At 49.7% G+C, this 9,737-nt stretch overlaps 1 protein-coding gene across 2 annotated transcripts; it reads right to left on the minus strand.

Annotated features, from left to right (window-relative positions):
* Nucleotides 1-1,771: 1,771 nt before the first annotated feature.
* Cyp17a1 (cytochrome P450, family 17, subfamily a, polypeptide 1) lies at nt 1,772-9,458 on the minus strand. 2 transcript variants are annotated; one of them, NM_012753.3, is made up of 9 exons: nt 9,363-9,458; nt 7,461-7,885; nt 5,742-5,877; nt 5,357-5,586; nt 4,404-4,490; nt 3,864-4,079; nt 3,386-3,555; nt 2,636-2,739; nt 1,772-2,233 (listed from the first exon to the last, which is right to left on the minus strand). In NM_012753.3, exons 2-9 carry the CDS (start codon nt 7,755-7,757, stop codon nt 1,950-1,952), a joined length of 1,524 nt encoding a protein of 507 aa, NP_036885.2. In that variant the 5' UTR covers nt 7,758-7,885; nt 9,363-9,458; the 3' UTR covers nt 1,772-1,949. The 2 variants fall into 2 exon arrangements, with proteins under 2 accessions (NP_036885.2, XP_063137365.1); XM_063281295.1 differs by having other exon boundaries at nt 1,792-2,233; nt 7,461-8,078; nt 9,363-9,453.
* Between the last annotated feature and the right edge of the window lie 279 nt (nt 9,459-9,737).

A 9,737-nucleotide genomic window follows, 5' to 3' on the forward strand; every position in this document is an offset into this window, starting at 1 on the left:
AGAGCAAGAGACCTGTATAACTAAGCTGTCCTGGCCAAGTTCCCCCTCCCCCCGCCCCCTTACTTTCACGGCCTTGGTTTCAGTCCCACATTGCCAGGTTCGAACAAGTCAGAAGTGTGTGAAATCTCCAGACAAGTTCCTCTGGTGGCACCAGGCTCCAACCATCCCTTACTTTCTCCCAGCCTGAGAAATTTCTCAGGGAAATTTGAATTTCTTGGGAGCCATCATTTCAATGTCTGAAAGCCGAAGGGAGGAATTCCACTATAGGAGTCTGATATAAGTCTTGGAGGGTAGCATTTACTTCAAGCCTCAAAGAAGCCTGGAGACTTGGTGATTTATGTCAGTGGGTAATTGTCTACCATTCCAGGCAAGTGCAAGTTTGGGCAGCAATCAGAGCTCATGAGATTATTTTCTCCAAGGACACAGGTTTTCAAATGGAACTCTCCATGACCAATCATCCCGAAATGATCAAGCCCCTGTGAGATTCCTGTGGACCAGTGGGAGAGCATGCTGACTCCTCCATGTTCCTGAGTCTTGGGGTCTGGACTCAGCCCTTAAGCTGTGTAACTATGTGCTTTGAAGAATCCTTCCCACCCTGTCCTCACTCTGCCCTCACCCTGCCCCTTGATAGTTGATAGTCATCAGTTTCCTCGAGGTGGGTTAAACTCCCTTTCTACCATTATGGACAAAGTCCGACTTCTTTCTGCTTATCTGTCTGCTCATTGCTAGTTCATAAAATGTTTTTCACATTCTGAGCAGATGTGAAGGGCTTGACTTCTCCATCCAGCCCTGCCCCCTCTCCCTAGGCCTGAGTGAAGTTGGGCTAGTTCTCAGCAGCCGGCTCAGAGAGAGCTGGAGAGGGAAGGGCTGGTCTCCAGTTTAACCTCTCTCTCCCGCTTGATGTGGTCTCAACATGTCTGTCCCTCAAGCCTCTCCTCTGGGCTGTTGAGCAAGACGGGGTCACTGTTTCTTGCAGAGCAAGGCTGATTTGAGTACAGGGGACAGCCCACTACTTCTGGGTTAAAAACTCTTTTAAGAGGAAGCGCAAGGCCCTGGGTTCGGTCCCCAGCTCCGGAAAAAAAAAAAAAAACTCTTTTAAGGAAGAACATGGCACTGTATTCTGACTCTTTGTCTCTTGTTGGAGCTCCTTCAACTTCACTTTGGAAACTTAGCCAGGCAGGGTCATAGTCTCTCTTGCCTTGGGACCTGTGAGCGTTTCATTTCATCAGAGGGGAAGGACCTGATTGTTGACCATTTGACGCTGGTCTGGCTGGCACTAGGATTTGGCCTCTTTCTAGGCTAAAAGTCAAAGGTCAGTTTCTTCCAGGATGTTTAGAACTTCACATGTAGGCTGGTCCCTGGGAAGGTTTAAAGATGCTGGATTCCAGCCTGGGAGATGAGTCAATGTACTTTCTGTACAAAACCTTGACAACCCGAGTTTGAATCTCTAGAATGCACATAAAAGCCAGAAACAGTAGCACAGGTGTCTGTAATCAGAGCATACCCCCACCAAGAAATAGAAGGTAGGGAAACTCACCTGAAGTAGCGTTACCCACAGAGGAGTGAACAATAGCAGAAGATACCCTGCCTCAAACAAGATGGCTGTTACATGCACCACAGAGCATGCATTTGCCTGCACTCACATACACATGAAACACACACACACACACACACGCACACACACATATGTGCACACATCTTTCTCTACTACACAAAATAAATAGTCCTTTTTTTCAGTCAATGTTACTGAATAAGCAAGCAAATGAGTAAATGAAAGGCGGCTCAGAGATGTTTATTGAAAAAACTTTAATTTATGTGTATCACCCCCCATTGCTGCCAACTAGAAAATGGGGTAGGAGGGAGGAGGACCGTAGGAGGCACTGGGACTAGCACCTCTAAGATTGTACTGTGGGTGTTGAGGTATGGATCGGGGATGTTAGTTGTGGCCTCTAGGTGCTAACCTCAGCCTGTGCATCCATCCATGCCTGGCGCACCGTGATCTTTACTTTGAAAGGGTCGATCAGAAAGACTACCTTGGGATCACCCTCCAGGCGGGGCAGTTGTTTATCATCTGACACATCCAAGTCAAACCTCTGCAGTAGCAAGGCCGTGAAGACAAAGAGCTCCTGACGGGCCAGAGCCTCTCCGATGCAGGATCGGGGACCAGCTCCGAAGGGCAAGTAACTCTGCGTGGGTGTAATGAGATGGCTTCCCGTTGGATCTAAGAAGCGTTCTACAGAAAAAGGGAAGTGTCAGCCAGGGGCCAAGCTTTTGGCCAGGGAAGCTCGACCTGCTTTTAGGGCATGAGGAAGCAAATATTCAGGAAGGATGTCGAGGGAGGAAGAGGAGTCCCCAGGGAAAAATGCCCCATCCAGGAGAAGAGGGACAGGCCTCTTGGGAGACAGATGCCTGCAGACTTCCCACAGAGGTTATTTGAAGAGAGAGTTGAAAGCCCCATCTGTGAAGAGTCTGGGGCAATCTCCAGTAGGATGGAAATGGTGACAGGCCTATGGGGTTGCAGCCAAGAGGTTTCTAGTAGCAAGCTTAGTGGTCAGGAAGGAGCGCTGCCCCGGAAGAGCAGAATCCAGGCTGGCTGTGTGGCCCAGGGGTCAGTATGGGGCAGAGGAGGACTCACCAGGCATGAACTGATCTGGCTGGTCCCATTCATTCTCATCGTGATGCAGTGCCCAGAGATTGACGACCACATGTGTGTCCTTGGGGACAGTAAACTCTCCAATGCTAACCCAGACAAGGAGACGAAAAAGGAAGATTGTTCTCTCCTTTCTGCTCAGCTCCACATCCCCACTTGGGGGTTGGGGGAGGAGAACCCTCCCCCATTCTCAATCACTCCTTTCCCTCAGCTTCTGGCTTCTGCCAGGATTGCATCTAGATCCAGCCTTAGCCATTGCCTATCAACCCTACGTATGTGGACATTTCTGCTAGTCAGCACATGGGTGTCTGTTTCAGAAGCTGGTGCACATGTATGTGCATGTGCATGCAGGCATGGGTGTGTGTGTGTGTGTGTGTGTGTGTGTGAGAGAGAGAGAGAGAGAGAGAGAGAGAGAGAGAGAGAGAGAGAGAGAGAGAGAATATACTACTGCCCCCTGATGAGGTTGGACTTTGATCACCCAGTCCTTCAGCCGAGACCTGTGTCTCCCAGGGTAGCAGGAAGTTGGAGGGAAGCCAGATGCTGATGCCAATTCAACTTAGTCAGTGGGTATCAGTGGAGGTAGATAGAGTAGCTAGGGCAGGGTGATTGACAGTGGTAGTCACTGTTTGACTCTAGGTGGACCAGCAACTAAGGCCAGGTGGAACATGTCTGAGGAGCAAAGTGGGCTAGCCAGTGGCTACATCCTAGGCTGATATCTCGGGAAGAAAGGCGTACCTGGAGTCAACGTTAGCCTTGTGGGGGATGAGCATGGGAGCCACCGGCCTGATACGCAGCACTTCTCGGATAGTGGCCTCCAGCATGAGGAGGTGAGACCGGTCATTGAAAGTTGGTGTTCGGCTGAAGCCTACGTACTGGTCAATCTCCTTTTGGATCTTCTTCTTCACCTGTGGGCCAGAACCAGGTCACATGACCAGGTTGTTCAAGTCTAAGAGAGACATGGGCTTAGCAGAGCCCAGTGGTCATACCCAGAACACCATGGAATGATTCTATCCAGTGACGGCTCTGTAACCTAGGCCTTGTTTCTAGAGGATAGGTCAACTTTTACCCACAGCCAGAGTCAGCCACTGCTTGTGTGAGAGCTAGAGAGGGCTCTGGTTATCTCTGTACAGAAGAATCCAGGCATTGCCCCTGCCCCCCCCCAAATGGGGCTATTTGGATTCTACAGGAAGACAAGAGTGTAGGAGACACTCACCTCAGGATTGTGCACCAGGAAAGCCAGGATCCACTTGAGCACAGTGGTAGTTGTCTCTATGCCCGCCCCAAAGATGTCTCCCACCGTGGCAAGGATGTGCCTATCTGAAAACACATCTGGGTCCCGGCCTTCACAGCTGTTGTTGTTGTCTGAATTCATCTTGGCTTGAATCAGAATGTCCGTCAGGCTGGAGATAGACTGACTGTCGAACTTCTCCTATGGAGAGAGACAGTGAGAGAGGAGGATGAGGAGGGAGCCTCACCTCCAACATCCCTGCTACACTCCAACCTGCACCAGAGACACAGCAAGGCTTCTTGTGCTTGAGAGTGGAGGGGTCTGGGATAGCCTTGGGCCTTCTTCTATGTCTCCCTAAGAACCATTTCAGTTACTCACTCCCCTCTCCCATTTATTAATAGGTCTCTTTCTAGCAGTTGCCCATTATGTGACAGCCCCCTGACAGACTCTAGGGATCTCACGGTGTCCAAAATACACCCCAGTTTTGTTCTCTCACCTCATAGTGGCCTCTGCTTGATCACTTACCCTGCACTTTTCAAATATTCCAGTCAGTACTTCATTTCGAACTTTGGCATAACCCTTTATCACCTCCAAGCCTTTGTTGGGAAAAATCTGGAAACAGAAGGAAATGTCAGATCCATCTATACAGTTAGGAGAATCCTTCCTGGGAGGTAGCCTTTAGCTTTCTGTTTGAGAAAGTCCCCACACCTGTCTGGACCTTTATCAAGGAACACATCGTAATGAGTTTACCATGGACAGGAAGGACAACTTTAATATCCTCAATGGAGGACAGGGTGGAGTCCTCGTGTCCTCAGTTCGATTCAAGACCTGACAGCATTGTGCCCTCCCTTACCCTATATCAGACTTGAGACGACTGAGGACTTGGACAAATTCCTCAAGTGGGTTAAGCCTGTGTCTGTCTCTCATCAGCACTGTGAGGATCATTGGGCAAACCTCCAGGGGGCAGCCAATGATTGACACATATAGGGTGCTTAGTGTTGGCAAATGATAATTGGAAAAGAATGTCCATGAGTTTTTGTTTTGTTTTGTTTTCGGGGCTGGGGACCGAACCCAGGGCCTTGTGCTTGCTAGGCAAGCGCTCTACCAAGGAGCCAAATCCCCAACCCCCAGCCATGAGTTTTAAGAATACAGGACATTAAAAAAAGAGATCCAGAAAGGCACCATGGTACACATTTGTAGTCCTAGCACTTAGGACTTGGAGGCAGGAGGATCAAATAGTCAGAGTCATTCTCAGTTGTGTGTGTGTGTGTGTGTGTGTGTGTGTGTGTGTGTATCCCGAGGCCAGTGTGAGCGTCTGCCTGGAGGGTAAAAATGCCGACCAAGACCAAGCATCTGTAGTTGTATGAGGCAGACCAGATGACTGTGGGATGAGTTGGAAGAGAAATTCGTGGAAACTGAAAATACTGAGGACACTGTCCCAGTGGGATCTGGAAGTAGAGGGGTGGCTTCATTCTCACCGTCAACCATGGGAATATGTCCACCAGATTTCTGTCGCCCGTGGCATCCACGATACCCTCAGTAAAGGTCTTTATGGCGGTCAGTTTTGGATCCTTTTTCTCATAAGAGATGTTGAAGCAGATAGCACAGATGATGTTGGTTACTGACATGAAGATAGGCGTGGACAGGTCTATGGACTCCTTGTCGTGTGCCAGCATCATATCACACAGTGACTTGGCTTCCTGACAGACTGACAAGAGAGGGAAAGTGGAGTGGAGGGATCAATCAACCCTGTCTCTGCTCACCGAGATCTTAAAGAGCCGATGGTCACTTGACGTCAGCAGCCACCCAGCATCCTTTTCCTCCAGCCCCCTAGCCCTAGGGTGAGGTTAGCCTTTCACTCACTTAGCTTCTCCAGTTTCTGGCCATCCTTGAACAGGGAAAAGGTGCTGAACACCAACTTCCGGTGCAGGTGCCAGGAGCTACCAGCATCTGCAAAGGCCACGCCTTTCCCTTGGTCCGACAAGAGGCTTTGAGTCACCTTTGGAGAGCAGGCAAAGGCTGTAGGCAAATTCCCCAAGCTCTCAGACTCTGCAGTCCTGAGCGCTGTGAGCTCCCTGTCCCTCTCTTACTTAGTAGGACGGCCCTAAAGTCCCTGCTAAAATTCCATGAAAGGCAGTATATCGAGAAGACAGAAAGAACTCTGGGTTTGAACGCAAGAGCCCTGGGGTTCAGATCATTAGTAGAGTGCCCCCTGGGCCTCTCGACTTCGGTTTTTGACCTAGAGGGTAGTTGTGGGTGGGATGAGCTAGGCAAGCCTGTCCTAGGGAGGAGGAGGAGGAGGAAGAAGAGGAGGAGGAGAGGGAGGAGGAGGAGGAGGAAGAGGAGGGGGAGGAGGGGGAGGAGGAGGAGGAGGAGGATACAGAGGGACTTCCAAGACAGCTCTGTTTTTGCCTTCACTCCCTAGGCTGCTAAAGCCACAGAATCTCTTTCCACTGCTGGGCTGCGCACCCAGCCTCAGACCCTCATTTGGAGACAGCATATGTTTTATCTTCCCAGGTTAGACTTAAGCTTGGACTGTCTCCTCTAAAAGACACAAAAGCACAAGCGTGTAAAGTCCTCCTCCTACATCCCGCTCCCCCAAAAAACCCACCTGGCTAGTCTCTCTCTGCCTGTCTCTGTCTTTGTCTCCGTCTCTGTCTCTGCCTCTCTCTCTCTCTCTCTCTCTCTCTCTCTCTCTCTCTCTCTCTCTCTTTCTGGTTTTTGTTTGTTTGTTTTTGGAGACAGGGGTCTCCCCGTATAGCATTGGCTATCCAGGAACTCACTCTGTAGACCAGGCTGGCCTCAAACCCACAGAGGTTTGCCTGCCTTTGCCTCCCAAGTGCTGGCATTAAAGGCATGCATCACCATCACCTGGCCCAGTTATTCCTTTGCTTCTGAGAGGCACCCAAAATCTGGGAGACCCGGTAGTCGGGCAGCCAGTCTGGCTGACTAGCCCGCAGAAAATGAATTGGTTTTGGCCCGTTCAAGGCTGAGGCCAGTAGTCCTCTATTGGGGTCCTCTATTGGGGAGCTCAGAGAAACACTTGCAGCAGGGACAGAGCACAGGTGGTATTCGTAGGATGGCCACTCAATAGTCAGCACAAAGAGGTCAGACGCCCCGAGGTACTACTGTATGTCCCTGTCCCGTCTCTCCCTGTAATATCCCCCAGCTATCTGAGAGCTGAAGCCATATGATAAGAGAAACTGCAGTCTTAGCCCTCCGTGAGGCCAGCTGCTTCTCCACCTATCTTCTGGTGGAAGATGCAGCCACTGCCCGATTTCCCAACAAAGTCACCCTGTTGGCAGACTTTAGCTCTGGGTCTGGGCTAAGAAGGGCTTTGCCTGCATGTTCTAGAATGATTATCGGAAGGGAGATGGTGAGGGGTTTGCAGGCTTCTCAGCTCTGCAGGTCCCTCACCATCTTGCTGGACAAGCCATTCAAGAGGTCTCCCTTTATTTCCTCCCTCCCACTTTACAGGCTTGGTAGGGTCTTCAGGGAGTGGTCCCGCAAGTCTGATTTTGAAAGAACTAAGAACTGTACAACCCCCAGGGACTGAGGAAGAGGAGGGCTGGCACTGCTTACCATCTGGGGCCGACCAGAGAATTCTTTTCCCTTCTTGATGAGCACCTCCCTGGCCAGCTGATAGTGGCCGATGATCACTGTAGTTGTGGTACCCAGGCGAAGAGAATAGATGGGACCATACTTTTCCTGTAGCTTGAAGAAGTTGACATGCATATGACCACGTCTGGGGAGAAACGGCAGACTGCCCACCAGGGGCAGGGATGGAAGGCTCCTGGGGAGCTTGGCACCGGGCGTCTTTGACTTGACCCAAAAGAAATAGGCTAGGATGAGCAGCAAGAGACCCACAAGTTCCCACATGGCAGCCAGGTGTAGGCAGATGGCCAGCTGTGGAGCGGAGCAACTTCAACCAAGAAGGAGGACTTTTAAAGGGCGTTTCTGATTGTCACCTTGACGTCGAGTTATCTCTTGGCCTGAAGAAGTTTATCCTGGAATGGATTCAAGCCTGAGTCTTCAACCAGAGAAGGCAGAGGGGAGGGAATGGGAAAGGAGAGGGAATGTGACCTCCTCAAGGGCTGGCTCAGATTCAGGACGAACTCCTAGAGGAGGAGCTGGTAAAGGAGCAGAGAGTTGGTCCTTTCCCTGGGGCTTTTGCGCTATGGATCCTCCCAGAGGCAAATGCTATCAGAGTGAGATCAAGGTTTTAGAGTCTGTGTGCTGTAATGTCAAAGTGCTATATGGTTAATAATTACTGCCATCGGGTTACAGAGACTGCAGTCTTACTATCTGACAGTTGAGGAGAAAGAGATCTTCAAAGGTTAGTCGGCATAAGGTCACACAAGACAGTGGTGCTAAGAACCCCGAAGTCCTAGGTTTTTGTGGCCGTTCAGGTATGCAGAACATCAGCATAGGAGCCATTCAGATCTTACTTAAAATCTAGCTTGGACACTTTCTAGGTACACACTCTTGAGTAGGCTATATAATGTTTTCTGGAAATAAACCATTTTGTTATGCTACTGCATATAAAACATAAAATCAGTCATTTAAACACTTTGACTAAGGGCTGGAGAGATGGCCCAGCAGGTGAAATGGCTGGTCACTCTTCCAGAAGGCCCGAGTTTGATTCCCACCACTCACACGGCAGCTCATGATTTTCTGTAACTCTGGTTCCAGAGTCCAGTGCTGCCTTCTGGCCTCTGCGCGCGTGTGCGCACACACACACACACACACACACACACACACACACACACACACACACACACAGAGTGTGCCTCCGTACATGCAGGTAAAAGGCTCGTGCATATAAAATAATAAAATACCAGTTAAACGTCATGTAAAATACCCAACTAGTATCTTAAAGAAAAAACCCACAGAGTAGCATTTCAATTGTCATTTGAAGAATTATCACATTTGTGCCATCTCTCTGCCTATTTAATCATTTTTAAAGGTGCATTTTGGGCACGGTGTAGCAGTACTCACTTGCAATCCCGGCACTCAGAAGGCAGGTACAGGAGGGGCGGGGCCAGCCTCAGTTTCATAGGGAGTTTAAAGATACCCTGGACTATAAAAGACTATGTCCCACTCAAAATCAACAGCAAAACGTTTACATTTTAGGAGTATAAATCTTTTTTTTTTTTTTTTGGTTCTTTTTTTCGGAGCTGGGGACCGAACCCAGGGCCTTGCGCTTCCTAGGCAAGCGCTCTACCACTGAGCTAAATCCCCAACCCCAGGAGTATAAATCTTGTGGGCAACGTTACACCACTATAAACATGAGCCGCTTCCAAAGCCTTCTCCACCTCAGGCAGACATTAAGCAACAACTCTCCAATCCACCCCCCCTCCAGATTCAGACACTTCTACACTACTTTTCTGCCTATGAATACTCCTTGTTTTAGTTCAGTTGCTATTGCTGTGATAAAGGCCATGACCAAAAGCAACCTGGAGAGGAAGGAGCTCTTTGACTTACACTTCCCAGGTCACAGTCACTGAGAAGCCAAGGCAGGAACCTGCAGGCAGCGGCTGAAGCGAAAACCATTGAGCAGTGAGTGACACTCGATGGCTTGCTCCTTGTGGCTCGCCCCTCCTTCTTATATAACCCATACCACTTGTCCATGGGTGGTACACCTGGGTGAGCTAGGCCCTCCCACAGAATTATTAATTAAGAAAATGTTTCCACACACTTGCCCACAGGCCAATCTGATGAGGCAATTTCTCAGCCCAGGGTCCTTGTTCCCCAGATAGGTCCGAGTTTGTGTCAAGTTGGCAAGAGCCAACAAGCACTTTGAACCCTTGACATTGACACATAAATACGTCACTATGTAAATGTAGTTTTCCCCTTGCT

Source organism: Rattus norvegicus, chromosome 1 (assembly GCF_036323735.1).
Source record: "Rattus norvegicus strain BN/NHsdMcwi chromosome 1, GRCr8, whole genome shotgun sequence".
Classification (NCBI taxonomy): domain Eukaryota; kingdom Metazoa; phylum Chordata; class Mammalia; order Rodentia; family Muridae; genus Rattus; species Rattus norvegicus.

Coding starts and splice junctions, on each gene's coding strand:
- Cyp17a1 (NM_012753.3), bottom strand. CDS start 7,757: ATGTGGGAACTTGTGGGTCTCTTGCTGCTCATCCTAGCCTATTTCTTT. Junction 5,587..5,741: donor CCAGAAACTGGAGAAGCTAA/GTGAGTGAAAGG, acceptor CTCTCTTGTCAG/TCTGTCAGGAAGCCAAGTCA. Junction 3,556..3,863: donor TCCTGGTGCACAATCCTGAG/GTGAGTGTCTCC, acceptor TCTGGCCCACAG/GTGAAGAAGAAGATCCAAAA.